Source organism: Delphinapterus leucas, chromosome 5 (genome assembly GCF_059928025.1).
Source record: "Delphinapterus leucas isolate spDelLeu-1000000601 "Yukka" chromosome 5, BTC_Dleu_Yukka2, whole genome shotgun sequence".
Classification (NCBI taxonomy): domain Eukaryota; kingdom Metazoa; phylum Chordata; class Mammalia; order Artiodactyla; family Monodontidae; genus Delphinapterus; species Delphinapterus leucas.
Window position 1 is genome coordinate 63,489,663 of NC_143133.1, and position 15,234 is coordinate 63,504,896.

Consider the following 15,234-nt stretch of genomic DNA (forward strand, 5'->3'; position numbering starts at 1 on the left):
CCCGTTCAGTGACCAGAGGCAAGAGCCTCTGTGACCGCTCACTCCGTGGCCTGCCCACCCACCAGGACATTGTAACATGGACATGCAGCTGCCCCGTACAGCTGTGGCTTTGCCAGAAGTAACGATGTAAGATCGAAGAAAAGAAGCCCAGGAGGCCTCATTCTTGACTTAGAGGCACTGTGTTCCACCTGTGATTAGTGGGGAAAACCTTCTCTAAGGGACCAACTCTAAGGAACTGGCACATCTGTAGCCCCAGGGCACCCCACTGAAGCCACAAGGTGTTGACAAGTTGAGTTTGAACATGGGCAATGCATATACAGTAGTTTCTTGCTGTCTGAAGTACCTGTCAAATGCAAAATTTGGAAATTACAAAAGTCAGGGAGGGCTACCTATGTATTTATAGCAATGCGTTTAGGAATTGGGTCTTATCGTTAAGGGAAACTACCAAGGTACAAGAATAACAATGTGGTGACAACAAATGTTATTGTTTAAGACAAAGCCACAGAGGGGGATGGAGTTGACAAGAAGAGACAAGGAACCATAGAGGCAGGTTCTGGAGGACACAGCTAAGAGGAAACCCAGGCAGTCAGAGGCAGAATAGAAACATCCAAAGAAATGTGTTTACATCTTTTTTAAGCACCAACGTTAAAAGAAAAATATTCTAAAATAGTGTGGGGTATGAGGAGAAGGAACATTATCAAATGGGAGGAATTGTCAAGCTGGAACTCTGACAATAACCCTCCAACCACAATTTTCTCCCTTCATAGGGCTGCAATAGCACCACATACATACAGGATGCCTTCCAGCTGCTGCTGCCTGTCCTGCAGGTTTCACACATCCAGACCAGTCGTTCCAAAGCACAGCCATGACCTGGCCAGACTCCATCTAGTTAAAGGAAACAGCAGGCCCTGTTGCTCTGATATATACCATTTCATGGAATGTTTTCGACGCATCTGACCACAGATGCCTGTTGGGAGACACTACAAGCAATTTTGCACAGACAGATTGAGAATGCAAGTTCAAAGACAGTATCATTTCTCTTAATGTATACGGTTGTTTTTACAAGTAATTATGTTTCCTTTATGTTAATTTAAATTTACATGGCTTTGTATTGATAATTTCCTTTATCTGGAGTTCACTCAGAATATTCATTTCTATTTTCCTGGTCAAGCATGTTATATTTGGAAATTCATGGACAGACCCTAGACTTTATATTTCCACTTTTAAATTTCCCATTCTTCTAGTATGACTTAAAATCAATTCTTATCCTAAACTTAGTTTTGTTATATTAATGCCACTGTCAGAGATAACACTACTCATAGATATTACCTATTATGGTGAAAGAGGAACGTAAGTATCTGTTTATAGTCATGTACTCTCAGAACAAGCATTTATTGAGCTCCTACTGTGTGCTCACAATAGAGGAACATGATCTCACCCCAGTAGAGACAGATATTCTGAGAGAGGATTTATAATAATTCTTAAAATGCTTTAAAATACTAATAACTTTTCCAAACCTTAAAAAATTTGAAGAACAAGGTAAATTAGTGTTTTTTTAAATGTTCTACCCTTCAACTGGTTGTACTTTTTTATCCCAAACTTTACATATGGGATGAAAATACATATGAAAAGGGATACTAAAGAATATTTTGTTTAAAATTGAATTCTTATGACCATAAGTACATAATAGCACAATCATAAAGCTTGTAAGTATTCAGATAGAAAATTAAGGGAATTACAACAGAGTAGACCCCCAGGACTGCATTTTAAAATCTACTACAGTTGAGTCAAGCTGTTCCATGAATACACAGATCACACTCGCCAATGGCAAATGTAATGATTGCTTCTAAAGACAGAAAATGCTGATGTGTGGATGACTAAATGGTCACAATCCAGGAGGCTGCACAGAAGACCCTGCGGCCAGGAGAGGCCTTGTCAATGGGCATTTCTCCCCCCGAGCCCCAGATGGTCACTCTGGGTAGGGGTCTGTACATGTTCCTATCTGGGAGCCCCACTGACATCCCTCCAGGTACTGTCACAAGGTGCCTTGCACAGTGGCTCTCTCCAGGCCAAATGAAGCCTATACTTTTGCCAGGGTGAAAAAATCCCTCATTCACTTTTGGTTTTATTCCCCTGATAGAGTTCCATACAGGCAAAGTAGGGATATTTTCATATCATCCTACCTCAGCATTTTATTTTCCAATATCCTGCATTTCATTTGTGTATCTCCTGAAACAACGAAATGGAAAATATAAGAATTTATAATCTGGAAAAAAAATTCTCTGAGGAATCAATTAAAGCTGGGTTTTCCTACTTGCTTGTTTTTTTTTTTTTTTTTTTTGGCTGCTTTGGGTCTTTGTTGCTGTGCGTGGGCTTTCTCTAGTTGTGGCGAGTGGGGGCTGCTCTTCATTGTGGTTCACAGGCTTCTCATTGCAGTGGCTTCTCTTGTTGTGGAGCATGGGCTCTAGGCACGCAGGCTTCAGTAGTTGTGGCACGTGGGCTAGGTAGTTGGGGCTCGCGGGCCCTAGAGTATGCGGGCTTCTGTAGTTGTGGCACACGGGCTTAGTTGCTCTGCGGCATGTGGGATCTTCCCAGACCAGGGATCGAATCTGTGTCCCCTGCATTGGCAGGTGGATTCTTAACCACTGAGCCACCAGGGAAGTCCCCCTACTTGCTTTTTGATTGCCTGAAACGTTTCTGCTATTCAGTCTAGAGAACAATTAACTCATGAAAGTGTTCCATTTGCCTCATCATAAATTTTAGACTTTTTGTGTATAGAGCAGAAGAGAGGGTTTAGATTTACAATTTCTTCCCATCAGATGTTTTAGCATCAGATGGATTTATAGACGTTAACTGGAAATGTAAAAGAAACCAATAGTTTCAAAGGAACTAGATTCCCAAAATTAGACTTTAAGCCTAACTGCACGCATTTAGTGCACAGCAAAATTTTTAATCATAAAATGAAATAGAAATCTGCAAAAGAACAAGAGAGATAATTATTTGTTTAAAAGTGGTTGATATTATTTACATTGCATTTATATATCTTTTAATGATAGAATGTCGAGGGTTGCCAAATGGAAACGTAGGCCGAGAGATGATTCCTGGGGCCTAGCTCCATGGTCTGTGAATTACATTATTTAAGAGAGAATCATCACTTAAAATGTATCCACTCTCCAGGATTGCTCTCTTTCAATACTGTTTTTCACCATCACTTTTATTTTTTTTATTTTTATTTATTTTTTATTTTTGGCTGCATTGAGTCTTCGTTGCTGTGCGTGGGCTTTCTCTGGTTGCGGTGAGTGGGGGCCACTCTTCGTTGCGGTGCGTGGGCTTCTCATTGCAACGGCCTCTTTTGCTGCGGAGCACGGGCTCCAGGTGTGTGGGCTTCAGTAGTTGTGGCACACTGGCTCAGCAGCTGTGGCCCACGAGCTCTAGAGCACAGGCTCAGTAGTTGTGGTGCACGGGCTTAGTGGCTCCGCGGCATGTGGGATCCTCCCGGGCCAGGGCTCGAACCTGTGTCCCCTGCATTGGCAGGTGGAGTCTTAACCACTGCGCCACCAGGGAAGCCCCCACCATCACTTTTAAATAACTGCTTCTTTGCTTTGCTTTAAAAGCTAGCAAAGCACAGGATCCAGATCTGGGCACATGTCAATCCGTTACCGAATGAATGATTTAGCAGGCTTACTTTGGAAGTTTTGTATTCCTTCAATAATCCTTTACATAAATTGGGTTCATTTCACTCTATGCAATTACCCTGAACATGCATGCCAGTTTTTTATTTTTTCCTTACATCAGGTGCAAAAGATGTTCTAGTCTAAATAATGAATGTAGTCCTGTGCCTGTGCCTTATTAAATAAAAAGCATATTTCAAATTCAAAGCAAAATGCATCCAAGAAAAATTGCTTTGGGGTATTGATACATACAGCTCTGAAGGGCAAAATCCCAAATCTTAAAGCAAAGGCCTAAGCTTAAATATTCTATCCCACCGAGGACAGAAGCCTCTCTTTCCTCTGGGTCTCACACTGGGCTGTACATCAAGCCCATGGTTAAATGAGCAGTGTGGGCTCACTGGGGCAGTGCCAGGAATGAGCTGCTTCAGCTGCACCCACAAAGGAACCATGGACCTCAGCTGCAGAACTCAAAGGCGAAGAAGCACCAGCCTTGGGAAGGCAAAGGAAAGTGTGAATTACATGGTAGAAGTCCCAACCGAGAAATGAGAGTGTCTCCGGTGCTTTGTAGAAGTCAGCTGCCCCAAGGTGCTTGCATGTCTGGGAAATTACCTCCTGCACAGGCCAGCCAGGCTGCACTTAAGCTAGAAACAAAAGCAGGCAGATTCCAGTCACAGCCATCTCAGAGGTCCAGGATATAACATCTTATGAAGTAATTCAGCAAAAATGTGAAATAAGCATATTTCTCTTTTTTCCTAAAAAAAAAAAAATATATGTATGTATGCTGAACAGATGGGGTGGATCATAACACATGACTTCAATCCGTATTTAATTTTATAAAAGCAGTTACTCTTCAAGGTCAAGGTAAATTTTGTAATGTAAAAATTACCCTTTGGTCTTCCTCTTAAGCGTGCCCTACGTTCTGATATTCAGATCCAGGCTTCAACTTGGCTTCTTAAATTATTGTGTTTGTAAAGGCACATCAGAAGAGATCATAATGAAAATTCAGTTCAGAACTGCAATTCTGCCTTGATTTTGTAGTTGATTAGAATTCAAAAATCTAATCTAGGAGTGGATTCAGACCAGCCATTCTTCACATTAAAGAAAAAAATCATGGGGTTAACCATTTGTTGTATTTTTCTAGGTATCTCATAACTTATTCAGGTTTGTGTTCATTTTCTGTATATTTACCTATAAATAGATGCTCCACTACAATATCTGCTATTAAACAAATCTAAATTCTTTGTGTGTGTGTGTGCATGCTTAGATCCTGAAAATAATCTGAGTTATTCTATCGTTTGGGCATTTTACCTTTAGCAATGATTAACTTATTACAACCCAACAGTAAGAAATCAGTGGTGTTTCTGATATTTCTAGTGTCTCCTGTCATCATAGACTGGGAATAGAAGCTGATTATGGAGGGTAAGAATCTTGTGTTGGGGGCTTCCCTGGTGGCGCAGTGGTTGAGAGTCCGCCTGCCGATGCAGGGGACACGGGTTCGTGCCCCGGTCCGGGAAGATCCCACATGCCGCGGAGCGGCTGGGCCTGTGAGCCATGGCCGCTGAGCCTGCGCGTCCGGAGCCTGTGCTCCGCAACAGGAGAGGCCACGGCAGTGAGAGGCCCACGTACCGCAAAAAAAAAAGAATTTTGTGTTGGAATTGAAGCTACATTTACCTTTGTCTGAACCAGAGAATATTTTTCTCTGCATGAGCTGTCAGCCAAAAAGCAAAAGGATTATGTCTGCCTTTGGTCACTGCTGACTCACTTGACAGGCCTGTCTCTTCTATTAGTCTCAAAGAAATTACGTACTGCAAAAGACTAATATGTACATTTCATATATGCCTTCCCTGAGAACAGAAGTTTAGGGTAATTCAGAAATGGTCTGTCTCCTTGCCCTGGGTTTCACCACTAGGTTTCTAGAGCTGCATTTGGAGGAAAAAGCAAGCATAGAAGCCAAGACCAGATGGATGAAACCTTGGCAAAAGAGCAAAGCTAATTCTCTGCCTCGAGTCCCTGCCATCTTTATCCTTTTTCTCTCTCAGGACTTTTTTGACAGTCATTAAGTGCCTCTCTTCCAGGATCAGCTTTTCACATCCTGCCTCTCTTTTCCACGTCTCCTCTTCTATCCTTTCTCTTTCTCTACATTTATACTCTCCTTTCCCCATTTACCTCACCAGAAAACAATCCAGCCAAAAGATTTCTATAATGATCATCATATGTATTTACTGTTTGCTGGGCACTGTGCTGAGTGTTTTATATGCATTATCCCATTTAATCTCCATAAGTACCCTATTGGGTAGATATTATTACAATTTCCACTGTCTAAATGAGAACATTTAGACCCAAGGAATTATGTAACTCATCCAATCTTACACAACTAGTAAAACAGAGCCAGGATTCAAATCCATGTCAGTTCATCCTGACCAGCTAGCATTGTAAACTATTATGTAGAACTTCCCAACAAAAGAGAAAAGTAACATGTTATTTTAGAGACATCTGAACACTTATGTGTTTAGTTCTCTTTATGCCGTGAGGTGGATTTGTAGCTGAAAGATTTGGTCATCAGCTTTGGTTGTTTCCACACAACTGAGGACACACTGGGGCCAAAGAGACACAGAATGAAGCCATGTGAGGTTATGGAGCCCCTGGATGGTTCTCACCGCAGGCCTCTTCACCGCTTCACAGACATTTACATCAAGCAGCTCCCTGGTCAACTTCAGCACAGCAGCCTGTCTCACAGGTGCCTTTGTCCTAAAATGGCTCCATTTCCCCCTCCCCTTCCCCCTTCACTGGTGCCAAGGAAGCCCATTTTCATATCACCACCCTTCCTGAAAATCCTTAACCCTCTACTATTTGCCTGAAGCTTGGGGTTGTTTTATGCTTCCCTTGCCTAGAAGATTACTGACTTTAGGCAGCCTCTCTGCTGAATCTTCAGTACCAGGTGCTGTGAGATACAGATAAGTGTTTTAAGGAGGTACTCAGTAATACCTGCTTGTCCCTGAACTTGGTGCTGTTCACTGTTAAGCCCAAGAAATTATGGTGGTGGTGGTGATGGAGATGATGAACTTATTCACTAAGTACTTACTATGTCCCAGACACTATCTCCATGATCTCAATTTAATTCCCAATGTCAACCTTATGAGATAGCAACTATTATCATACTCATTTCACAGATGAAAAGCGAAACACAGAGAGATTAAATAATCTGCCTGAGGTTATCCAGCTGATACTCGGAAGAGATAGGATTTATATCCAGGCAGTGTATAAAATGCTAGTCAGAGCCCACAGACAAGCAGACACCTGGTCATAAAAAGGAAAAGTTGCTCATTTTCCCTTAGGTTGAGTTCTTTTCTTCCAGTTAATACCTGGGCTCTCCTCTCTCTACCCTGTGGCCTCAGGCAGAGAAAAATTGCTCCACAAATCTCCCTGTCAGAAGGCTAACCACATTTCTCCTGCTCATGCCTCTGATCCCAAGAGAAAGTGGGTAGCCTGTGTGTCCCATTCTCCCTCATGTTATAAATCTCATGCTGAGTGGTCCATTTCTCACTGAAAACTGTGATTGCCTCTTAACGCTTCTGCAAGAAAGCTCTAGTCTACTATCTTTGGGAAAAAATCCAATGCTAGGAAATGTGATAAAGGATGAGAAACCAATGATGCACTGCAGGGCAAAAAGACTGGTCATTTCTGTCAGAAAGAATTATTTGGTCCTAGAGGGCATCTTAGTCAGGGATACCTAGGATAATTTTCTTCCAGACAGCTTCACACATCCCTCCCTCACTTCTTTTAGGTCTTTATTCAAAAGCACACCTTCTTGGTGAGGTACCTCCGGGTCAAATTGCAACCCTCCCAATATTCCCTTTCCCTGCTTTGTTTTTTTCTCCTTAGGATATATCACTATCTACCATCCTTTACATCTTACTTGTCTATTATTTATCTCTTGCACTGGGATGTAATTTCCATAAGACAGGGATTTTTTTGTCTGTTAACATATTCCCTGCATGCATACCAGTGTTTGGCTCATAGTAGGGGCTCAGTAATGATTTGTTGAATGAACAAATACATCAAAGTCTTAAGGGTGCAATCTGTAAACACTGAATAAGAGAATGGAAACAGCCATATTATGGAGTAATTAATGATGGAGAATATCTGATCGAGTTAATGTTAACTATAGAAGTCCTTGTGTCCATTTTAATGGTATTTGGTGTTGTAACGTAAATGGGCATGATTTGGGGGCTTAGAAGTACATAAACGGGCTTCCCTGGTGGCGCAGTGGTTGGGGGTCCGCCTGTGGATGCGGGGGCCATGGGTTCGCGCCCCGGTCCAGGAGGATACCGCATGCCACGGAGCGGCTGGGCTCGTGGGCCGTGGCCGCTGGGCCTGCGCGTCCGGAGCCTGTGCTCTGCGGCGGAAGAGGCCACGGCAGTGAGAGGCCCGCGTACCGCAAAAAAAAAAAAAAAAAAAAGAAGTACATAAACATTTTTTCCATTAAAGTGAATGGAATTTACATTTTTTACTTAGAAGAATTCACTCTGTAAGGGATTTTTCAAGACTCTTCATCAGGCCAGGGTAGACTATAGTGAGAAGTTAGAACCACCTTAATAAGTAACTATGGTATACCAATACTGTGAAATATTATGCAACAGTTAAAAAGAATAGAAAGAATGTGTCCTGATCTGTTTGAGCTGCTGTAATAAATATACCATAGACTAGGTGGCTTAAACAATAAACATTTATTTCTCCAGTTCTGGAGGCTGGGAAGTCTAAGATCTAGGTGCTGGCAGATCCAGTGTCTGGTAAGAGCCCACTTCTTGGTTTGCAGATGGCTGTCTTCTCATTGCATTCTTACACAGCAGAGAGCGAAGAGAGAGAGGAAGCAAGCTCTCTTATGTCTCTTCTTATAAGCGCACTAATCTCATTCATGAGGGCTCCACACTTATGACCTAATTACTTCCTCAAAGCCCTGCCTCCAAATACCATCACATTGGGGATTAGGCTTCAACACATGAATTTGGGGAGGATACAGACATTCAGTCCATAGCAAGGTGGAAGAGATCTCTGTACTAATGGAGCTCCAAAATGTATCACTGAGTGAAAAAAGAAAGCTACAGTATGGTACTTCTAGTATATTTTATCTCAAATAACATGTGCACACACAAAAATATACTACACACACACACACACACACACACGCACGCACACATTCCTAGAAGAAAATCTGGAAAGATACACACAAAACTGTTAACAATGCTTGTGATCATGGGTGGAAAAGGTTGCAATAGGGTGGGGAGAACATCAGAATTTGACATAGTAATCAAAGGAAACTCCAGTGTTGTTCGTAACATTTAAATATTTTTATAATGAAAATATATTAATGGATGACTTAAATAATGAAAAAGTTTAAATCAAAACAAGAAGCAAAAGAACATAGCTTCTGATGAGGGAGACAAGAGGATAGGGCCCTGCCAGAGCCTTTAAGTGTAAAATACACAGGTTATTTTTCAACAGAAGGGCCAGAAGTGTGGGTGAGAGCATCTAAATGATTTGGATTTCTTTGTCATCAATGTTCCTATAAAGTTCTAAGACAATTTTGAGGACTATACAAACCTCTCCTTCCTTTCCTCAAAAAAGCCCAAAACGAAGTATTCCAAATGCATAGTTTGTAAAGACTGTGATGATGTAAACAGAAAAATTTGTCATTTCTATCTCATTGGAAAAGGCCAACTTCTTTAGCTGGACAGTCTCTCTAATCTTCCTACTAAACCTGAACAATTCTACGTCTATGTAATGACTACAAAAGCAATTTCAGAAACTTCTGGAGGGAAACACCACACAAATGAATGAGTCTGTTGTTCACAATTATTAGTTTGATGCCCAAATGCATATCATATCTGCAAGAGGCAGTTTACAATCTGCTCATCTTGACAGATGTAGCACAAGGGGATTTAAATCCCTGCATTTGCAATTCCTGTCTCTCCCTCTCCAAATTTATGGCGAAATTGTAGACATGAATAATGTGTCAGGGATGAGTGAACTGAGGTCTGTGCTCTGTTCCTATAGCTCCATTTCACTCAAAGGACAGTAATGAATGGGAAACAAAGAAAAGTCTTAGCAGATAATGAACTTGAGTCCTAATGACCTTCCTGAACTATAAAATGGATTTTCTTGGCATTGCCCAAACCATTTGGTGCCTGTAGTGAGGTGTGAAAACATTTTGACCATTTGGAGCCAGGACCATGCATTTTAAGTATTTCCTCGATGATTCATGAAGAGTCAGAACTACCTTTCCATGGAAAGGTAAAAGTCATCCACCAGTGGTAATGGAAGACTTGTTTCCAACCTGCCCTGTCTATCGCCTTGACGGCAGTGTGATTGATTATTAAGGAGTCTTGGACTATTCTTCAGCCCCCTGGGACCATAGTATGGCCATTTATATAAGATATGGGTATCACAATGCAATGCCTGGCATCCCACATCTCTTTCTTTTAAAGCCAGTTGATCTCTGGCAAGGAATATAGAGTGAAGACTCACATTTACTCCAAGAAAGTCATGTGCAAAATAACATGTTTGCTTACTGAACAGTAACAAGTCTGTCACTTGACTGGTCATCTCCATCTGGATTTGCTGCAAAGGCAGCAGTCGATCAGTCACTGCTAGGGCATCAATACCTAATGGGAATAATATACATCAATGGTCTGAAATTAGTTGGCATAAAAATGAAAGGCTCATTGGCTTTTAAGAGCAGGAATGCAGTCTTCCATGTATTGCATCCAAACAACCCATCCATTGTGGCCTTCTTGCTTCTTTGAGATAGTCATATTTTTCTTCTTTCCAGAGCTAAAACTGAAACAAATCATGAGATAAAGTAAAAGAGGAAAAATCTATTGATTTTCATGAAGCTCGACCCTTCATTCATTCAATTATCCATTCATCCATATATTCATCCAGTCAGTACATAACATTTATTGCAACTGTTGTACCCTCTAGTAATTAAAATAGGGTTCAATTTGAAATTCAAACTGAAACTGACTTTGCAGTTCTTTTATCCAAAATTATATAAATCTGTTTGGGCAAAAAAATCCACTAGGTATATCCATGGTTTCTACAACCACCCACCTATATGTTAATGACACCCAAATTTCTACCTGGAGCCCTGATATCACTCCTGGATTCTAGCCATAGAGTCAGCTTCCTACCAGACACCTGTACATCAATATTTGGGTGTCCTAGTAAATTTAATCTGAACATGTCTGAATTGAATTCATCACCTTTCCCCCTCCTCCTACATTCTCCGTCTTAGTTGGATGCACAGTGTTACCTCTACCAGAAACCTAGTTGTCACCCTAGGCTCTTGCTTTTCTACACCCTCAACACCCAATCAGTTTCCAAATGCTCTCAGTTACTTTGTAGATCTTCCTCAATCCCATTGCCTCAGTCTTGTTTCCCTTTCTTCTCATCATTCCTGTGAACTGGTGTAATAGATACTGAAGGGTTGTAGCATATGTCACTGCGGTATATAACTGTAGGAGTTCAGGACATGCCATCCCCACATATGCTGCTTTGGTATGTTGATTACTTTGAGTTGTAGGCACTTGAAAAACAGCAAGTAGGCATTCCTAAAATCAGCATAGCATCATTAGCACAAACTGTGCTTTAATGGAATTTATCTTAGACTGGATTTTTAAAAATCTGGCTATAATATAACCCCAAAAGAGGGATGAAATTTCTTCCAGTGTCTCAATCTTCTCTTACTGCAATGATTCAAAAACTGGTATTCAGGGATAATTGGGAAGGAAAAACAAGAATTTTCCTGAGAAGAGTGTGCAGCTTCTCTCCAGGTTGAACAGGGAAGACTAGATCTGGAGCCCCAATTAACAGCCACCTCCAGTGGTGTTCCTCTGAATGCAATCTGGCTTCCCTCCCTTCCAATAACCTTGTAAGTAATAAATCATTCTTTCAGTTGTGCAGTAGCATTTAAGGCCTGCCTGCTTAATCTTTAATTGGTTAAGCAGTTACAAGCTCAAATTATAGAGTGTGAAGGATATCACAATAGATCACAGTATTGTCAGTTTTCCCCTGCAGAACCCTGACATTATCAAGTTTAACAAAGCCCATCCCTCTCCCGCATTAATTACTGCAATGTCCTTGAAAGAGAATAGCATGGTTATTACTATTTCAAAGAGAGCATGCTTCTGTCTCCTGCATGACAGGAGCTCACACGTGTGTGTGTGTGTGTGTGTGTGTGTGTGTGTTAGACACATAGATCTTAATTTAGGCCCCCCCTTTTCTGTACACAACTGCCCAAGTGCCTTCATATGTGTTCTTTACACCCTGGCCAACTTCTCCTTTCAATCTCAGATTGTGTCCCCTCCTCCAGGAAGTTTTCCTTCACTTCTTCCTCCTTGATTTAGGTTCCTCTTGTCTGGGCTCCCATAGCACTCCATTCATTAAGTCCACAAACACTTATTGGGTAATTTCTATATCAGATACCAGTATTCGTTACTGGCGCTCAGACACTAGCTTGTTGGGGGCACAGGTAGGCCAACCTGGGTCCCCAGGGAGGGGAGGCCTACACGCCCAGGGCTCATACAACCAGTTCCCAAGGGAGGCAGGAAGCCTCCTACGTCCTCTTCCTCTCTCCTCCCTACTGCTCCTCCACCCCTACCCATCCCATGCAAACCAGCAATTTCCCAGGAATACAGCCTGTGTGAATGCTGTCTCTGATGACATTTCTGTCAGTAAAACATGCCATTGAAAGAGATCATTTTTGCTCACATTGATCTAATTATTCTGATAAAAAAGCAACAACTACTACTGAATAATAAACATTTTGTCTAGTATTAGTCTGTTATTTAGATAGCTGGAATAAAATAGACAATTTTTAAAGTACCTTTTTTTCTATTGAATTTTTCACTCTGAATAAAGAATAATGTAAGAAAAAGAAATCTCACTATGATGTAATCATTAAGCACTCTTTTTTTTTTAACATCTTTATTGGAGTATAATTGCCTTACAATGTTTTGTTAGTTTCTGCTTTATAACAAAGTGAGTCAGCTATACATATACACATATCTCCTCCCTCTTACGTCTCCCTCCCACCCACCCTCCCTATCCCACCCCTCTAGGTGGTCACAAAGCACCGAGCTGATCTCCCTGTGCTATGTGGGTGCTTCCCAGTAGCTATCTATTTCACATTTCATAGTAGATATAAGTCCATGCCACTCTCACTTCATCCCAGCTTACCCTTCCCCCTGCCCGTGTCCTAAAGTCCATTCTCTATGTCTGCATCTTTATTCCTGTCCTGCCCCTAGGTTCTTCATAAGCTTTTTTTTTTTTTTTTTTAGATTCCATATATATGTGTTAGCATACGGTATTTGTTTTTCTCTTTCTGACTTACTTCACTCTGTAGGACACACTCTAGGTCCATCCACCTCACTACAAATAACTCAATTTTGTTTCTTTTTATGGCTGAGTAATATTCCATTGTATCTATGTGCCACATCTTCTTTATCCACTCATCTGTCGATGGACAGTTAGGTTGCTTCCATGTCCTGGCTATTGTAAATAAGCTGCAATGAACATTGTGGTACATGACTCTTTTTGAATTATGGTTTTCTCTGGGTATGTGCCCAGTAGTCAGATTGCTGGGTCTATGGTAGTTCGACTTTTAGTTTTTTAAGGAACCTCCATACCGTTGTCCATAGTGGCTGTATCAACTTACATTCCCACCAAGAGTTCAAGAGGGTTCCCTTTCCTTCACACCCTCTCCAGCATTTATTGTTTGTAGTTTTTTGATGATGTCCATTCTGACTGGTGTGAGGTGATACCTCATTGTAGTTTTGATTTTCATTTCTCTAATGATTAGTGATGTTGAGCATTCTTTTGTGTGTTTTTTGGCAATCTGTATATCTTCTTTGGGGAAATGTCTATTTAGGTCTTCTGCCCATTTTTAGATTGGGTTGTTTGTTTTTTTGATATTGAGCTGCATAAGCTGCTTGTAAATTGTGGAGATTAATCCTTTGTCAGTTGCTTATTTGCAAATATTTTCTCCCATTCTGAGGGTTGTCTTTTCGTCTTGTTTATGGTTTCCTTTGCTGTGCAAAAGCTTTTAAATTTGATGAGGTCCCATTTGTTTATTTTTGTTTTTATTTCCATTTCTCTAGGAGGTGGGTCAAAAAGGATCTTGCTGTGATTTATATCATAGAGTGTTCTGCCTATGTTTTCCTCTAAGAGTTTTATAGTGTCTGGCCTTATATTTAGGTCTCAAATCCATTTTGAGTTTATTTTTGTGTATGGTGTTAGGGAATGTTCTAATTTCATTCTTTTACATGTAGCTGTCCAGTTTTCCCAGCACCACTTATTGAAGAGGCTGTCTTTTCTCCATTGTATATTCTGGCTTCCTTTATCAAAAATAAGGTGACGATATGTGCATGGGTTTATCTCTGGGCTTTCTATCCTGTTCCATTGATCTATATTTCTGTTTTTGTGCCAGTACCATATGTCTTGATTACTGTAGCTTTGTAGTATTGTCTGAAGTCCAGGAGCCTGATTCCTCCAGCTCCGTTTTTCTTTCTCAAGATTGCTTTGGCTATTCGGGGTCTTCTGTGTTTCCATACAAATTGTGAAATTTTTTGTTCTAGTTCTGTGAAAAATGCCAGTGATAGTTTGATAGGGATTGCACTGAATCTGTAGTTTGCTTTGGGTAGTGGAGTCATTTTCACAATGTTGATTTCCACTCCAAGAACATGGTATATCTCTCCATCTGTTTGTATCATTTTTAATTTCTTTCATCAGTGTCTTATAGTTTTCTGCATACAGGTCTTTTATCTCCTTAGGTTGGTCTATTCCTAGGTGTTTTATTCTTTTTGTTGCAATGGTAAATGGGAGTGTTTCCTTAATTTCTCTTTCATATTTTTCATCATTAGTGCATAGGAATGAAAGAGATTTCTGTGCATTAATTTGGTATCCTGCTACTTTACCAAACTCATTGATTAGCTCTAGTAGTTTTCTGGTAGCGTCTTTAGGATTCTCTATGTATAGTATCATGTCATCTGCAAACAGTGACACCTTTATTTCTTCTTTTCCAATTTGGATTCCTTTTATTTTTGTTTTCTGATTGCTGTGGCTAAAACTTCCAGAACTATGTTGAATAATAGCGGTGACAGTGGGCAACCTTGTCTTGTTCCTGATCTTAGTGGAAATGGTTTCAGTTTTTCACCATTGAGAATGATGTTGGTTGTGGATTTGTCATATATGGCCTTTATTATGTTGAGGTAAGTTCCCTCTATACCTACTTTCTGGAGGTTGTTATATATGGGTGTTGAATTTTGTCAAAAGCTTTTTCTGCATCTATTGAGATGATCATATGATTTTTCTCCTTCAATTTGTTAATCTGGTGTATCACATTGATTGATTTGCGTATACTGAAGAATCCTTGCATTCCTGGGATAAACCCCACTTGATCATGGTGTATGATCCTTTTAATGTGCTGTTGGATTCTGTTTGCTAGTATTTTGTGGAGGATTTTTGCATCTATTTTCATCAGTGATATTGGCCTGTAGTTTTCTTT

General features: G+C 40.7%; 1 protein-coding gene across 3 annotated transcripts in view; it reads left to right on the forward strand.

Annotated features, from left to right (window-relative positions):
- FAM114A1 (family with sequence similarity 114 member A1) overlaps nt 1-4,912 on the forward strand; it is a 67,830-nt gene extending 62,918 nt beyond the window's left edge. For all 3 annotated transcript variants that reach the window (XM_022565978.3, XM_022565968.2, XM_022565943.2), the window contains exon 14: nt 768-4,912. In XM_022565978.3, the coding sequence (XP_022421686.1) occupies nt 768-869 (102 nt within the window). In that variant the 3' untranslated portion in view covers nt 870-4,912. The remainder of the gene's footprint in view (nt 1-767) is intronic.
- The last annotated feature ends 10,322 nt before the right edge of the window (nt 4,913-15,234 follow it).